Source organism: Cornus florida, unplaced genomic scaffold, assembly GCF_030987335.1.
Source record: "Cornus florida cultivar Cherokee Brave unplaced genomic scaffold, ASM3098733v1 CherokeeBrave_3.0.0_Hap2_Chr11, whole genome shotgun sequence".
NCBI lineage: Eukaryota > Viridiplantae > Streptophyta > Magnoliopsida > Cornales > Cornaceae > Cornus > Cornus florida.
The window spans coordinates 119,874,672-119,893,653 of NW_026775581.1; the positions used below are offsets into that span (position 1 = coordinate 119,874,672).

Below are 18,982 nucleotides of genomic sequence, written 5' to 3' on the forward strand. Positions count from 1 at the left end.
GCAGTTGAGGTTTGGTCTATCACCAAACCCGTGGACACGTAGAGAAAGCGACTCTGTAACTAATACGATAAATGTTAGTGGGCTTTTATTTATTCAACAAACTAAAAATGTTTAAAACGTATGGCATAGGTAACTTCAATTGAAGTTTTATTAGAGGAGAGTTGGAATTATATATATTTTTTCTTCTCCCGTTTTAGATTTTTACTGGATTCTCTTATATATTACTGGATTCTCTTATATAAGAGCAGACTCGGAACATTATGTAAGAGAGAATGTCCATTAATAACAAAGATAAAAATTTCAAATCATTAAGTGAGGACAATAGTGGAGTTTTTCTGTAATTTCATTTGAAACAGTATTAAAATTTTATAAGTATCTAATAAAAAAAGAGAGAAAAAAAATAGTAGACATATAATACTAAAAAATAAATTAAAAAATCAGTGGGGGCAATTTGAATAGGTTCGTGCATGTTCTTATATTAGTAGATTAATATACGGAATAGTTATTTATATATACTAGGAAAAGGTACGTGCGATACACGTGATGAATGTTTTGTAATTTATAAAATTTTTGATTTCATATATATTTTTTTTTTCTAATTTTTTATTTCAAGCTTGTAACAATAAACCTTACAAAAAACCTTGAAATTTTTGGTAACTCTTTTTTATATTAATTATTAAATACTTTTTTATATTAATAAATAAATACTGAAATATTTTGAAATTGGTGGTAAAGTTTGAGTTTTGTAAAATAATAAATTTTTTTAAGTTTTTATATTTGTACTTAAATATTTATAGTGTGATAGAACTTTATTGAAAATAAAATAGGTATAGAGTTTTATAGAAATTATCTTATTTTCATTAAATATATCATTTTCTAATTAGATTTCTTTTTAATAATAAACTCATAATAAATAGATAAATACAGATTATATGTGATAAAGTTTTAAAGAAAATAAAATAGTTAATTTGTGGTAGAGTTTAAGTAATTTGTGTTAGAGTTTTATAAAAACTCTTTAAATATATACTTGTCTAATGTGATAAAGTTTCATTGAAAAAAAAAAAATAGGTAATTTGTGGTAGAATTTTATATAAATTATTTATTTTCTTTAAATATATATATATCCTTGTCTAATTAGATTTTCTTTTATTAAAAAAAACTCATAATAAAAGTGTCACAACTTGAAAATTCTAATAAAATCCTCAATTTATACAAATACATCAAAATACACCAAAGATACTCTCATTAAAAAAAAAAATGTCCTCTTTCATACAAAATTCAATTTCCTCAAATATACACAAAATTTCTTCAAATAAATAAAATAAATCCTGCAACACCGACTTTTCCACCTAAGCCCAAATCTAGCAATCCACATTCATCTTCGGTACCTGAAACTAGAGGGTGGTAAGACAGAAAATCCTAGTAGGAAAAACCATAACAACAATTTCATGGAGGTTTAATAAAACAGCTTCACAAAATATACATAAACAGGTGAATATATACAAAATACATATGCATTTAATTAAAGTATTTAATAAAATCATTTGAAACAAAACCACTCCAAACCATTCAAGGTATAGAGAACCATACCATGAAAAATAAATCATTCCACAAATGAACACCAAGTCACCATGTCTCGGCCTCCTCTGCAACTCTCGGACCTCTCTCTGTCCTCAAACTCTCTATGTCTTAGCTCTCGGCTTACTCACTGTATCTAATTTTTCTTTAGGGTTGCTTCCCAAAGTCACAAAACTAATACAATTATATATAGGCAAACCCACCGCAAGTAACAAAACTCACGTGCAAAAATCAAAGCCAAAAAGTAATGCCCAAAAATATCAGTCTGGGCCCCACTAGTACACACTATCATCATCACAATTTTCTCTTCTCTCTTCTCCCACCTTCCGCCGACTTCCACTCTTTTCCTTCTTTTCTTTCTTGTCCTTTCTCATTATTTCACCAACCTACTCCTTCTTTCTTTTCTTCTTTCAGACCAAAACCCACTTGAACAAAGCTAAGCCAAAAGAAAATTTGACCAAAAATCCAAGTGGGTCCCACGCCATCATCACTTACTTTTTCTTTCTCGCTCTGATGTCAGCAGCCACCTTTCCTTATACCAGATATCACAAATATATATATATATACACACACACACACACGCTCAATGCAACAAAACTAAAAAATCAAACCCATCAAAATTTTGTGGGACCCGCGCCAACATCATCACCATTTCAATCTTTCCTCCTTCCACTTTGGCTGCCATCTTGCTTCTTCAGACCATATATATATATATATATATATGACTAAAAAAACCAAAACACCCATTAAACCTCTGGACCCGCCACTTATAACATTTCAATTTCTTTCCTTACCCACTACTTTCGTTGCTACTTCCATCAGGTCAAAAAAAACAATATAACTTCAATTGTAACAAAAATAAATCAAATAGCTTAATCGTGAATATCCAATTTAAAATTAAATAAGACAACTAAAAATCATGAAATAAATATAATTTAAAATCCTAAAAATTCAGGTTGCCACAATCTCCACCACTTAAAAAGAATTTCGTCCCCGAAATTCAGATCCAACAGTCTTCGTATACCCGAAAACACCAATAACCACGAAACAAAATCCATAAATCCTTACCTCAAGCGATGTGAGATGCCGTGATATGTAGGACGTTGTGGTAGCTGCCAGTGCTAGTCACCCGCCCACACACTCCGTAACTGTTGTGGTAACTAGTCGATGCGTCACCCTCCCACTAAAAAAAATAATAATAACAAAACCGGGCTACCTGCCCAATCACACTAACCAACTATCCCAGTAACTGCCGGTGAACGCCTTCCGCCCACATACACCCGGCTATGAGTGGTAACTAACCAGTACCACGCACTCATCCACTCACACCCGTCTACATCATCACTACACTCACACTTCCGGCTGGGTAAGGGCTCTGATACCATTTTGTCATGACTAGAAAATTCTAATAAAATTCTCAATTTATACAAATACATCAAAATACACCCAGGATACTCTCATTAAAAAAAATGCCTTATTTATACAAAAATCAATTTCCTCAAATATACACAAAAATTCTGCAAATAAATAAAATAAATCATACAATACCGACTTTTCCACCTAAGCCCGAATCTAGCAATCCACGTTCACTTCGGTACCTGAAACTGGAGGGTGGTGAGACAAAAAGTCCCAGTAGTAAAACCATAAAAAGAATTTCATGGAGGTTTAATAGAACAACTTCACAAAATATACATAGACAGGTGAATATATACAAAATACATATGCATTTAATTAAAGTATTTAATAAAACTATTTGAAGCAAAACTACTTCGAGCCATTCAAGGTATAGAGAACCCTACCATGAAAAATAAATCATTTCACAAATGAACACCAAGTCACCATGTCTTGGCCTCTTCTGCAACTCTCGGACCTCTCTTTGTCTTAGCTCTCGGCTCACTCACTCTTTCTAATTTTTCTTTCTGTTTGCTTCCCAAAGTCACAAAACTGATACACTTATATATAGGCAAATCCACCGTTAGTAACAAAACCCACGTGCAAAAATCAAAGCCAAAAAGTAATGCCCAAAAATATCAGTGTGGGCCCCACTAGTACACACCATCATCATCACAATTTTCTCTCCCCTCCCATCTTCAACTAACCTCCACTCTTTTCCTTATTTTCTTTCTTTTCCTTTCTCATCATTTCACTAACCTACTTTTTCTTTCTTTACTTCTTTCAGACCAAAACCCACGTGAACAAAGCTAAGCCAAAAGAAAATTTGGCCAAAAGTCCAAGTAGATCTCACGCCATCATTTCTTACTTTTTCATTCTCTCTCTAATGTCGGCTGCCATTTTTCCTTATACCAAATATCACAAATATATATACACACACACACACACACATACACACACTCAATGCAACAAAACTAAAAAATCAAACCCATCAAAATCTTATGGGACCCGCGCCAACATCATCACCATTTTAATCTTTCCTCCTTCCACTTCAGCTGCCATCTTGCTTGTTCAAACCATATATATATATATATATATATATATATATATATATATATATATGACTACAAAAACCAAAACACCCATTAAACTTCTGGGACCTGCCACTTATATCATGTCAATTTCTTTCCTTACCCACTAATTTCGCTACTCCTTCCATTAGGTCAAGAAAAACAATATAATTTCAACTGCAACAAAAATAAATCAAATAGCTTAATCATGAATATCCAATTTAAAATTAAATAAGACAACTAAAAATCATGAAATAAATATAATTTAAAATCCTAAAAATTTGGGTTTCACAAACTCCACCACTTAAAAAGAATTTCATCATCGAAATTCAGATCCAACAGTCTTCGTATACCCGAAAATACCAATAACCACAAAACAAAATCCATAAATCCTTACCCTAGGCGATGTGAGATGCCGTGATATGTAGAACGTTGTGGTATCTGCCAGTGCTAGTCACCCGCCCACACACTCCATAACCATTGTGGTAGCTATCGATGTATCACCCACCCGCTAAAAAAAAATAATAACAAATCGGGGCTACCTGCCCAATCACAATAACCAACCATCCCAGTAGCTGCCGATGAACGCCATCCGCCCACACACACCCGGTTACAAGTGATAGCTAACCAGTACTACGCGCTCACCTATTCACACCCGCCTACATCATCATTACACTCACACTTTCGGTTGGGTATAGGCTCTGATACCATTTTCTCACGACCCAAAAATTTTAATAAAATCCTTAATTTATACAAACACATCAAAATACACCCAGAATACTCTCATTTTAAAAAAATACCCTCTTTTATACAAAAATCAATTTCCTTAAATGTACACAAAAATTCTGTAAATAAATAAAAGAAATCCTGCAACACCGACTTTTCCACCTAAGCCCGAGTCTAGCAATCCACATTCATCTTCGGTACCTGAAACTAGAGGATGGTGAGACAAAAAGTCCCAGTAAGAAAAACCATAACAAGAATTTCATGGAGGTTTAATAAAATAACTTCACAAAATATACATAGACATGTGAATATATACAAAATACATATGTATTTAATTAAAGCATTTAATAAAACCATTTGAAGCAAAACCACTCCGAGCCATACAAGGTATAAAGAACCCAAATAAATCATTCCACAAATGAACACCAAGTCACTATGTCTCGGCCTCCTCTGCAATTCTCAAACCTCTCTTTGTCCTCAAACTATCTTTGTCTTAACTCTTGGCTCACCACTTTTTCTAATTTTTCTTTCTGTTTGTTTTCCAAAGTCACAAAACTGATATAATTATATATAGGCAAATCCACCGTCAGTAACAAGACCCACATGTAAAAATCAAAGCCAAAAAGTAATGCCCAAAAATATCAGTGTGGGCCCCGCCAGTACACACCATCATCATCACAATTTTCTCTCTCCTCCCACCTTCGACCGACCTTCACTCTTTTCCTTCCTTTCTTTCTTTTCTTTTTTCATCATTTCACCAACCTACTCCTTCTTTCTTTTCTTCCTTCAATCCAAAACCCACGTGAACAAAGCTAAACCAAAAGAAAATTTGGCCAAAAGTCCAAGTGGGTCCTACGCCATCATCACTTACTTTTTCATTCTCTCTCTAATGTCGACTGCCACTTTTCCTTATACAAAATATCACAAATATATATATATATATACACACACACACACACACACATACACTCACTCAATGCAACAAAACTAAAAAACCAAACCCTTCAAAATCTTATGGGACCTGTGCCAACATCATCATCATTTCAATCTTTCCTCCTTCCACTTTGGCTGCCATCTTGCTTCTTCAGACCTTAAGCTATTTGATTTATTTTTGTTGCAATTGAAATTATATTATTTTTCTTGACCCGCCACTTATACCAGTTCAATTTCTTTCGTTACCCACTGATTTCGTTACTCTTTCCACCAGGTCAAGAAAAATAATATAATTTCAATTGCAACAAAAATAAATCAAATAGCTTAATCATGAATATCCAATTAAAATTAAATAAGACAACTAAAAATCATGAAATAAATATAATTTAAAATCCTAAAAATTCGAGTTGTCACAATCTCCACCACTTAAAAAAAATTCCGTTCCCAAAATTCATATCCAACAGTCTTCGTATGCTCGAAAACACCAATAACTACAAAACAAAATCCATAAATCCTTGCCCCAGGCGATGTGAGATACCGTGATATATAGGACGTTATGGTAGCTGCCAATGCTAGTCACCCACCCACACACTTCATAACTGTTGTGGTAGCTAATCAATGCGTCACCCGCCTACTAAAAAAAAATAATAACAAACCCAGGCTACCTGCCCAATCACACTAACCAACCATCCTAATAACTGCCGGTGAATGTCATCTGCCCACACACACCCGATTACGAGTGGTAGCTAATCAGTACTACACACTCGCCCACTCACACCCGTCTACATCATTACTACACTCACACTTCCGGCTGGGTACAGGCTCTGATACCATTTTGTCACAACCACAAAATTTTAACAAAATCCTCAATTTATACGAATACATCAAAATACACTCATGTGATACCCCTCGGATCCGAGACACGGGTTGATCAGGCCCAAGCCCAAACCTGAGGGATACCAAACAATTAATATGTAACCGAACACAAAATACAAGATAACATAAGAAATAAAAATAATAAGCTGAAAGAATCTAGAAATAAAATCCTTTATAATTAAATACTTAAAACCTGATAATCTAAAACTCCATAAGTTTACAACTCGGGAATCCATCCATTGGACCCCTTATTAAAATTCTCCAAAAGATACTGAAATAATAAAATAAAACCCAAAGCTAACATAGAGAAGATTCCTACATAATCAAAGGAATGAATAGCTGTATCTGCTCTGCACGTCCAAACTCTAATCCTGAAACTGACGAGTACCTGAAAAATAAAGAAGTGGGTCAGGCCCAAATGCAAGTCCTGATCTACTATAATCCAAACAGTAATCCGATACGCAGATACATCCTAGGAAGACTCAACAATATCTAGAGTAGTCCATATAAGTATATAGTATACACTATAGGACGCTTGCTAGTCCAGTAGGTCTGTCTCAGCCTGAATAGAAGGCAACATGCGAATACGCACCCTAAGGTGGGCATAAGTACCTAGACCTACCAGGGAACAACACATATGTCCAGTTATCCATCCTAGGCAATATACGCGCCCTAACCATGGTCATGAGACTCAAGCTCATACCACGGCACCATATAATATATATATAAAGTCCGTACTCCTCCTAATACAAAATACCATCCATCTGTGTAGTGGTCTGATATATGTATAACAAATTCATCCTGAAACCATAGTAGGTCATTCAATTCTCAATTGATATGACACAAGTAGGTGATGGACTAAACCAATATAATTAATCCATACCTTAATCCAAGTTAGGTAGAACTTAGTGTTTGAACAAGTCCATACCTAGTACGTCACCGTCCCATACCGGTACATACAATCCTCCAGTTAACGAAGTTAACAAAAACAGGAATACGTATTTATCAACCATACTTCAGAATTAGCATAAATATAGTTTAACATGTATATAACCAACTTATGCATTCAATATAAGATTTAGAATCCCAATTACAGTCCGTTAAATTGATAAAGTATTGTTACACAGTCCACCTCTCCAAACAGTACCATAACTGATGCAATATAAAACAGATTTTAACACCAGTTGATCCCAACTAAGCATACATATAACTATACCACAGTATGCTTATAACACAGCTGCAAAACATGATTTATAAATCCAAGTCATGCAGAGAAATAAAATTCCAAAAATAGTAGACAACAGAAATTAACTTTCAAATCATCCACCCACAGGTTCATTGTTTTAATCTTAGATTACTTCCGTCCTTAATTTCTACTGTAATCATGTTTCCCAACATTTTTACAAGTCTTAAACATTAAATTACAATATCCAATAGCCTTTAAATAATTTTAGAAAATCCAATTTCAGCCAAAAGTCCCTAAAACTTCAATTCTGTGCGTTTTAAGATAGAGCAGGCTCTAAAATTTGGAGCCTGCTCTATTTTTCTTTTGGAGCCGGCTCTAAACCACTTAGAGCCGGCTCAAAGACACTTGGAGCCACCTCCAAATAATTTTGGAGCCGGCTCTAAGGTATTTGAGAGCCCGCTCTCTTTTCCCCTAACCGCCGTTGCCCGTTCCAGCTTCGTCTTCTCCAACTCCGGTGATTACAGAGCCTCTATGGTATGTTCTAATTCTTATTCTAGGTTCAATCTTAGTCCTAAATAAGTTTAAACCACTGAGATCCAATCCTAACATGTGTAGGAACACAAGTTTTAAAGCAACAATCATAACTCCTCTGTTAACCAATTTTAAGCAAGCTGCGACAGATTTAATTCAGATTAATTTGATGCAATTAAATACTGTTCCTAGCACCTGTTCTAGAGGTCAAACTTAGTCCTAGATTAATTACTAGGCAACCATATAAATCGTTGATCTTAATTAAACAAGAAAAATAAACATGTCACAGGAGAAACCAACTAACAGAAACCTAAAGAATTTTAGTATAACAGTTCTATTCAACGAAGTTAATTATCAGTTTAAACATGCAAAATAAATTGTTTAAGCATCAGTTTAATTCCTGGAGTCTTCCTAAACACGCACAGAACACAGATTAAAGAGATAGAGAAGAACAAGACTTGCCTCTGAGAGTTTGAATAAAAAACTCTTACTATCGTCTCTATGAATTCCGGCAACGTCAACTTGTTGTTATCAACTTCTGCCACTCCTATGCCCTCTCTGTAAATTACTCCTTCTCTGTTTCTCTGCCCTCACAACTCTCTGTATTACTATGTACGTGACTATGGTGAATAGGGTTTACAAAAACCCTTAGCAGATGTATACATATGTATTTATAGGCTTAAGTTGAAACCCTAACCTTAATCCTAAACCACCTATAGGTCGGCTCAAACTAAAACACGATGAAATTAAACAAAATCCTAATAATTTAAAACAGTTAAGTTGCCTTTAAAATAATTAAACCAATTACAAATAAATCAATTAAAAATCAACAAAATTAAATAAAACAATTAAAGCAGTATTAACCATTAAACAGATAATAAATCCAGTTACAAAAATGTAGCATTTAATGTAAGTTAAATCAGTATAAGAATTCAACAATTTATTAAATCAAAGAAAACAAGTAAACCAAATAATTAATTCAAATAATACAAATAAGTCAAATAAGTAAAAAGTCAATTAAAACATAAATTAAATACCAGAACTATCCTTTTGAAATTAGGGGTATTACAACTCAGAATACTCTCATTAAAAAAAATGCCTTCTTATACAAAAATTAATTTTCTCAAATGTACACAAAAATTCTGCAAAGAAATAAAATAAATCCTGCAACGCCGACTTTTCTACCTAAGCCTAAATCTAGTAATCCACATTCATCTTCGGTACTTGAAACTGGAGGCTGGTGAGACAAAAAATCCAAGTAGGAAAAACCATAACAAAAATTTCATAGAGTTTTAACAAAACAACTTCACAAAATATACATGGACATGTGAATATATACAAAATACATATGCATTTAATAAAACCATTTGAAGCAAAACTACTCCGACCCATTCAAGGTACAGAGAACCCTACCATGAAAAGTAAATCATTCCATAAATGAACACCAAGTCACCATGTCTCGGCCTCCTCTGCAACTCTCGGACCTCTCTTTGTCCTCAAACTCTCTCTGTCTTAGCTTTCGGCTCGCTCACTCTTTCTAATTTTTCTCTTTTTGCTTTCCAAAATCACAAAACTGATACAATTATATATAGGCAAATCCACCGTTAATAACAAAACCCACGTGCAAAAATCAAAACCAAAAAGTAATGCCCAAAAATATCAGTGTGGGCCCCGCTAGTACACAGCATCATCATCACAATTTTCTCTCTCCTCCCACCTTCGGCAGACCTCCACTCTTTTTCTTCTTTTCTTTCTTTTCCTTTCTCATCATTTCATCAACCTACTCCTTCTTTCTTTTCTTCTTTCAGACCAAAACCCCTGTGAACAAAGCTAAGCCAAAAGAAAATTTGGCCAAAAGTCGAAGTGGGTCCCACGCCATCATCTCTTACTTTTTCATTCTTTCTCTAATGTCGGCTGCCACTTTTCCTTATACCAAATATCACAAATATATATATATATATATACACACACACACACACACTCAATGCAACAAAACTAAAAAATCAAACCCATCAAAATCTTGTGGGGCCCGCGCCAACATCATCACCATTTCAATCTTGCCTCCTTCCACTTCGGTTGTCATCTTACTTCTTCAAGCCAAAACACCCATTATATATATATATGACTACAAAAACCAAAACACCTATTAAACCTCTGGGACCCGCCACTTATACCATTTCAATTTCTTTCCTTACCCACTAATTTCGCTACTCCTTCCATCAGGTCAAGAAAAACAATATAATTTCAATGAGCAATACTTAGGTCCTCACTAGTAAGGATCTATACCATCCTCACAATGATGTGGGCTAATAATAAATAAACATGCCATCACAGAGATGGTGATTTATTATGATGGGTAAATACACACTTACCAAATCACAACCAATTCACATAGATGGTGATTTATTATTGATCCACATCACTAGTGAGGATGATGTAAATCCTCACTAGTGAGGACCTAAGTATCATTCAATTTCAATTGCAACAAAAATAAATCAAATAGCTTAATCATGAATATCCAATTTAAAATTAAATAAGACAACTAAAAATCATGAAATAAATATAATTTAAAATTCTAAAAATTTGGGTTGTCACAAAAAGGTAAATTGTGGTAGAGTTTTAGAAAAATTATTTTATTTTTTTATATCAATTATTAAATTTTTTTATTAATAATTTTTGTCTAGTTTTATATATTTTCTTTTATTAAAAAACTAATAATAAAAAGATAAATAGATAATTTGTGTTAGAGTTTAATAAAAACTCTTTAAACATATCTTTGTCTAATGTGATAGAGTTTTATAAATATATCTTTTCATATCAATTAATAAATATTTTTTTATATAAATAAATAAATACTTAAATACTTAAATTCTTTGCACATTTAATAATAGTATAGATAAAAAGTCTCGTTATATCAATTAATAAATATTTTTCATATAAATAAATAAATATTCAAACTCTTTGATAGAGTTTTTCTATTTTATAGATAAATACTCTTTTTATATTAATTAATAAATATTTTTTAATATAATAAATAAATAAATACTTCTGTATTTTACTCTGAAAGTCTGTATTTCTAGAATTCTCAATTTTAATACCCCTTCCTCCTTCCTTCATACCTTTATTTATAGGACTATTGGATTAATAGGATGATGACATGTGCCTCTCCGGATAATGACATAATCATAACTGGGCCGGGCTCGTTATATCATGATAATTATCCCCAAAAAATAACTATTTTTTTTATATCAATTAATAAGATTTTACTCTGATTGATTTTATTAGGTAATTTTTAGAATTTTATATAAACTATTTTTATAAATATCTTTTTATGTAATTTAATAAATATTTTATAATAAATAAATAAATAGATAACACAAATTTTCAATATTTTTAATAAATAAATAAATAGATAAATATCAAACTATTTTTATAGATAATAACATTCTATATTTGTAATTTTCCTTTTTCATTTTTTTTTTAATTTTCAACAATTTATTAAATAAAACATTAAATTATATCTATATCAATTCATAAATATTTTTTTATTAAAAAACTCATAATAAATAGATAAATAGGTAATTTGTGTTAGAGTGTTATAGAAACTCTTTTAAAACCTTTTTTTTATATCAATTAATAAATAATTTTATATATTAATAATTCTTGTCTAATTAGATTTTATTTTATTAAAAAACTTATAATAAATAGATAAATAGGTAATTTGTGTTAGAATTTTATAAAAACTCTTTAAATATATCTTTGTCTAGTGTGATAGAATTTTATTGAAAATAAAATAGGTAATTTGTGATAAAGTTTTATAGAAATTATTTTATTTTATTTAAATATATCCTTGTCTAATTAGATTTAATTTTATTTAGAAACTCATAATAAAAGCTAATTCGAGGTAGAGTTTTAGAAAAATTATTTTATTTTATATATCAATTAATAAATATTTTTTATATTAATAATCCTTCTCTAATTAGATTTCCTTTTACCAAAAAATTCATTAAATAAATTGACAAATATTTTAATTTAAATTTTATTAGTTAGATTTTAGATTTTTTTTTTTCAACATAAAACTCTTTTCATATCAATTAAAATACAGAAACTCTTTACACATTTAATAATTGTATAGATAAAAATTCTTTTTATATCAATTAATAAATATTTTTTTATATAAATAAATAAATATTGTAATTTTTTTTTGAATTTTTCAAAAATTCATTAAATAAAACATCGAATTATATCCGTATCAATTAAGAAATATTTTTTGTTAAAAAATTCATATTAAATAGAAAAATAGATTTTCTTTTATTAAAAAACTCATAATAAATAGATAAATACGTAATTTGTATAAAAGTTTTATAGAAATTCTCTAAATATATCTTTGTCTAGTGTGGTAACATTTTTTTGAAAATAAAATAGGTAATTTATGATATAGTTTTCTATAAATTATTTTATTTTTTATAAATATATCCTTGTATAATTAGATTTAATTTTATTAAGAAACTTATAATAAAAGCTAATTTGTGGTAGAGTTTAAGAAAAATTATTTTATTTTACATATCAATTAATAAATATTTTTTATATTAAGAATTCTTGTCTAATTAGATATTTTTTAATTAAAAATTCGTAAGAATAAATAAATAATTAGGTTAATTTAAAATTTATTAGTTAGATTTTAGAGTTTATAGAGTTTTTTTTTTTAATTTATAAAAACTATTTTTTTTATTAAAAAACTCATAATAAATAGATAAATAGATTTCATTTTATTAAAAAAGTCATAATAAATACATAAATAGGTAATTTGTATTAGACTTTTATATAAATTCTTTTAAAACCTCTTTTTATATCAATTAATAAAAAATAGTTTATATTAATAATACTTGTGTAATTAGATTTCCTGTTATTAAAAAACTCATAATAAATAAATTAATATGTAATTTGTATTATAGTTTTATAGAAATCTTTAAGTATATCTTTGTATACTGTGATAGAGTTTTATTGAAAATAAAATAGCTAATTTGTGATAGATTAGTTAGATTTTAGAGTTTTATAGATTTTTTTTTTTTTATAAAAACTTTTTTCATTTCAATTAATAAATATTTTTTTAATATAAATAAATAAATACTAAAAATATTTTTTTTTTATAAATAAATAAATACAGACAATCTTTGGCAAGCTTGTGTATTTTACTCTGCAATTCTGAATTTCTAGAATTATCAATTTTTGTACCATTCTTCCTTCCTCCATATCTCTATTTATAAGTTTCTTGGATTAATAGGAAGATGACATGTGTCTTCTCCTGATAATGACATAATCATAATTAGGCCGGGTTGGTTATATTGTGATAATTATCCATAAAAAATAACTATTCTTTTTATATCTATTTTGTAATATAAATAAATAAATACTGAAAAAAAAAACTCATAATAAATAGATAAATAGATTTCCTTTTATTTAAAAAGTCATAATAAATAGATAAATAGATAATTTGTGTTAGAATTTTATATAAACTCTTTTAAAACCTCTTTTGATATCAATTAATAAATAATAGTTTATATTAATAATACCTGTCTAATTAAAAATTTGTGTTAGAGTTTTGTAAAAACTTTTTAAATATATCTTTATCTACTGTGATAGAGTTTTATTGAAAATAAAATTGGTAATTTGTGATGGATTAGTTAGATTTTAGAGTTTTATATAATTTTATTTATTTATTTATTATTATAAAAACTTTTTTCATATCAATTAATAAATATTTTTTTATATAAATAAATAAATACTGAAACACTTTGCATATTTAATAATTGTATAAGTAAAAACTCTTTTTATATCAATTAATAAATATTTTTTTATATAAATAAATAACTACTGAAATTCTGTATTTTACTCTGAAATTCTGGATTTCTAGAATTCACAATTTCTATACCCCTTTCTCCTTCCCCCATATCTTTATTTATAGGCTTCTTGGATTAATAGGACCCCCATACCTCTATTTATAGGCTTCTTGGATTAATAGGATGATAACATATGTACTCTCTTAATAATGACATAATCATAATTGGGGCAGACTGGTTATATTGTGATAATTATCCTAAAAAATAACTATTCTTTTTATATCTATTTTTTAATATAATTAAATAAATATTAAAATACTAAAACACTAAATTATTTGCACATTTAATAATAGTATATATATATATATATATACATGAGGACCTCCCAAGGCTCTCTTTGGTAAATGATATTGTGATTTCTGAACGTTTAGTCTCTGTCACTGCCCTCGGATTTTTTGCTTTAACATCATTTGCTATAGTAGTGTTGTAATTTGTCGCATTTCACTTAGATATGACACAATTATTTTTAAAAGGTAGTTTTCAAAAGCCAAAATTTTTTTAAAACAAAATTTATGGTTAAGCATGCAACTTTTTAATTAGAAAATGCTTTTCAAAACAAAAATTTAAACCAAATCACCAACCAAATCATCAAAATTATTGAAAGGAGAGCAATGTTATTGAAAGCAAATAGTCAAGTCAATAATTTAAATTAATTGAACCTGACTATTAACTTAAAAAATTATTTTTTTCAAAAGAAATATGGTCAATAAATCTTGATCAGATAACATCGTTTTCAATATACAGTAAGTTGAGAATAGTTACCAAAAGCCTGAAAGAGATATAAAGTGAATAAATCTATTCATTTTTGGTATTATTGAGCTGGCTTAGCATTTTTGTTTAAGCAGCATTACTCTTTTACTAGTATTGTATGAAAAGTATGGATTTCATCATTAATTATGGATAACCTATAAATCAATACAGGATAAGAGTCTTTTACGCTGAATTTAACCTCTAAAATTTACCTCGGTCACAGCTATATATATATATATATATATATATGCACTATACATACAAACTTAGCAATCCATTCACAATTTCACAGCATAGACATGGCTTCACTAGGCTATCTTGAAGTGTTCTTAGCAGTCGTATGCTTCACCTATTTCTGGATTTTAGGCCACAACGATGGTTCCCCCTTATGGAACTGGCCGGTGTTCGGAATGTTACCCGGTATTCTCCTCCAAATTCACCGGATTCACGAATGGTGCGCCGAGATCCTAGATCCATCCAAGGCTACCTTTTACTTCAAAGGGCCTTGGTTTGCTAACATGGACATGGTGGGCACTGTTGATCCTGCCAATGTGCACTATATCATGAGTGCCAACTTCTCAAACTTCCCAAAAGGCCCCGAGTTCATGAAGATTTTCGATGTTTTGGGAGATGGGATTTTCAATGCTGACTCCGATTTGTGGAGGAACCAGAGGAAGCTTGCTCGGATGATGATCAATCACCACCGGTTCAACCGGTTCTTGGTGAAAACCAGCCGGGATAAGGTGGCCAACGGACTTATCCCTGTCCTTGAACATGCCTCCAAGCAAGGCCTAACTGTGGACTTGCAGGACTTGCTACAGAGGCTCACATTTGACACCACTTGCACCTTTGTCACCGGCTATGATCCCGGTTGCCTCTCCCTCGACCTCCCTCATGTTCCTTTCTCCAAAGCCTTGGATGATGCCGAGGAGGTCATACTTATTCGACATGTTGTCCCTGAATTCATACGGAAGCTGGAAAAATGGCTCGGAATTGGACAAGAGAAGAAGCTCATTAAGGCCTGGGAAACTCTAGACAATGTCATAGCCAAGTACATATCAATGAAGCGCGAAGAGCTTAGCGGAAAAGTAACCAAATCGAAAGAAGACGAAGAGGGTGTTGATCTCTTGACATCCTACATCAATGAAGATCGTGAAGACATGGGACTTAACCGCGACGACAAGTTCTTGAGAGACACCATTCTGAATTTCATGATCGCAGGACGTGACACAACTAGCTCAGCCCTCACTTGGTTCTTTTGGGTTGTGTCAAAAAACCCAAGTGTGGAGTCCAAAATCAGAGAGGAACTCAATAGCACCATACCAGAAAATGAGGCTGAAAAATGGAGGCTTTTCGACGCTGAAGAGACCAACAAGTTGGTTTATCTTCATGCTGCATTGTCTGAAGCTTTGAGGCTGTATCCACCAGTTCCATTCCAGCACAAGGAGCCACTTGAGCCAGACATCCTACCTAGTGGCCACAAAGTTCATCCAGGGATGAAGATAGTGTTTTCGCTGTACGCGATGGGAAGGGCTAAATCGATTTGGGGGGATGATTGCTTGGAGTTTAAGCCGGAGAGATGGATCACAGGCCGCGGAACGATCAAGCACGAGCCATCATACAAGTTCCTGTCATTCAATGCAGGGCCTAGGACTTGTATTGGGAAGGAAGTGGCATTCACTCAGATGAAGGTTGTTGCAGCCACTGTGATCCACAATTACCATGTTCAAGTGGTCAAAGGACACCCTGTGTCTCCTAATGTTTCCATCATTCTGTACATGAAGCATGGCTTGAAGGTTAAGGTCATCAAGAGATGGTCCTGAAGTACTGACTCTACTTGGTTGCCACTATGGTGTTTTGGTCTTTGCTTGTGACCAATTTCTCATTTTCTTGTATGAAACAGAGCAACCTTTTGTCACATATCATATAATATAAATAATATAGATATAATGGGTTGCTTTAAATTAAATGCATCATAAATTGTCGATTGGGTTGGTGTGGATCAATATTTGTTTGCTGCAACATTTTTCAATTTGCTAATACTTTGATAAGAATATTGCTTCTTAATATGACGAAATAAACCAACTAATCAAAGCAAGGGAAAATAACTAGGAAATAGAAGTCAGATTTGAAAAATCATATAGTTTTTGAAAGTTTGACGTATTTGATTGCATTTTTTCACTTACATACAATGTTGTTGGGTTAAGTTATATTGCAACTCTTCAAATTAATGTATTTATCTGTTGATTATTTTTACTTGCCTAAATTTTAAGATTGGATAACAGTACTATTCTTTTGAGACACACATGTAAATCTTGTCAAAGCTAGTAACTAAGAAGTTAACAGACTATGTAGGAAAATCATTTTAATTGATCATCTATACAATAAATTAGGAAGTGTACCCCTTTACTTGCTTGTATTTTGTATAAATAATTAATCAAAAGTAATTCTTAAAAATTTACAGCAACTTTTTGTGAGTATCTTGGAATATAAATGAGATAATATTAAACATGGTAAAAGTGTACCCCATTGTTAGGATCACAATTTATTCCAACCCGTGGGAAACCGCCCCGTTCCCGCCCCGTTTAAAGCGGATTTGGAGAACCGTTTATTTAAATGAGGGTTGGGAAAAAAAATTGGTCAAATTTGAAAAGGGAAATCCCCGCCCTAAGTACATATGGAATTACTCCTATTAGCCCCTGCCTTATTATTGTACTTACCAATTTAACATATTATATCATATTATATATATATCATATTATATATACACTTCTAAATAAACCCTACTCATTCCTATCTTCTAAAACGGGACGGGACGAGGGAGTGTCAAATTTAGACGAAAATAAAGATGGAGAATGATAAATCCACCACTTCCCGCCCCAACCCCATCCCTAATTGTTAGACATGGAAACATTATCAATTGGACCCGCCCGTGTAATCTCATTCATTACTCTGATATGCATAGCAGCATGCGATATCACTGTAATACATTATCATTTAATATACAAATGATATGCATTTAATGTATTAATTTTTGTTTGCCAACTTTATGTGTTGATCGAACGAGTATGAAAAAATATATCGGTACTTAATTGATTACTATGCATTTGACAAAATGTAAACAACAACTAAAAGGCCGTTACCCATGTTGACTAGTTTGCATGTGGTTGTTACAACGTTTGTCCGAAGTGACCCAAATTTTCAGGTTTATTAGATTGGTTTTTACCGTTATTACACCAAATAATTATGACCCCTAATTATTAAGAACGATGTTGAAGAATATCAGTATTATCATTAATTTTTGCATTGTTTTGTCATGTGTGTGCTTAATTACATCTATTACGTTACTCTTTCATTTACACAATGAATTATTTTCACATCTGTCACCAAACTTATCTAGGCTCCCAATAATTGTTATACCCATTTGGTTTTAAAATTGACTTGTGCAGTCTCTACAGTTTTTGGAAAACGATCAACAAAAATAGAACACGATTTATGTGCCACCACCCTGCACATTGGCTTTAATGCTCCTAATTAATCCATGTGTAATGACTTGATCTAATGAGCGAAAATTTTAAAATATCTTGAAATATTATAATTATTAAGTTTTCAATTATTGAATGTGGTGGAAGTATGAAATAAAATTGCAGAGGTCTTTTAAACTTCTAGTGTAATGAGATGCTAATTATGGTCTCTAACGTCATTTCAGTCCCCTGCTAGAGTGGCATGCTACTCTCTGCTAGTCTCAAATTGCAAACAATTCAAAAGTCATACTACTATTTATTTTTGTGTCATAGTCCACAGTTTTCATTTGGTATTGTTTTATTTGATGCGAGTGGAGGACTTGGGCTCCTTTGACGTGCGTGACGATGTGGGCTCAATTTATCATTGACATAGTTAGTGGAGCCACCCCCTCACCCGCAACTCTCTCGGTCACAATCCAAAATTTAGAGTCTGTTTGAAATGTGTAATGATATTGTTTTTTTAATATTGATGTTTAAATTTCGACCTAAATCATGTTTGGAATGATTAATATTAAT

At 31.4% G+C, this 18,982-nt stretch overlaps 1 protein-coding gene across 1 annotated transcript; it reads left to right on the forward strand.

Annotated features, from left to right (window-relative positions):
- Positions 1–15,232: 15,232 nt before the first annotated feature.
- LOC132286787 (alkane hydroxylase MAH1-like) lies at positions 15,233–16,828 on the forward strand. The gene has a single exon (XM_059789176.1). It carries the CDS (start codon positions 15,242–15,244, stop codon positions 16,763–16,765), a length of 1,524 nt encoding a protein of 507 aa, XP_059645159.1. The 5' UTR covers positions 15,233–15,241; the 3' UTR covers positions 16,766–16,828.
- Positions 16,829–18,982: the final 2,154 nt, after the last annotated feature.

Coding starts and splice junctions, on each gene's coding strand:
- LOC132286787 (XM_059789176.1), top strand. CDS start 15,242: ATGGCTTCACTAGGCTATCTTGAAGTGTTCTTAGCAGTCGTATGCTTC.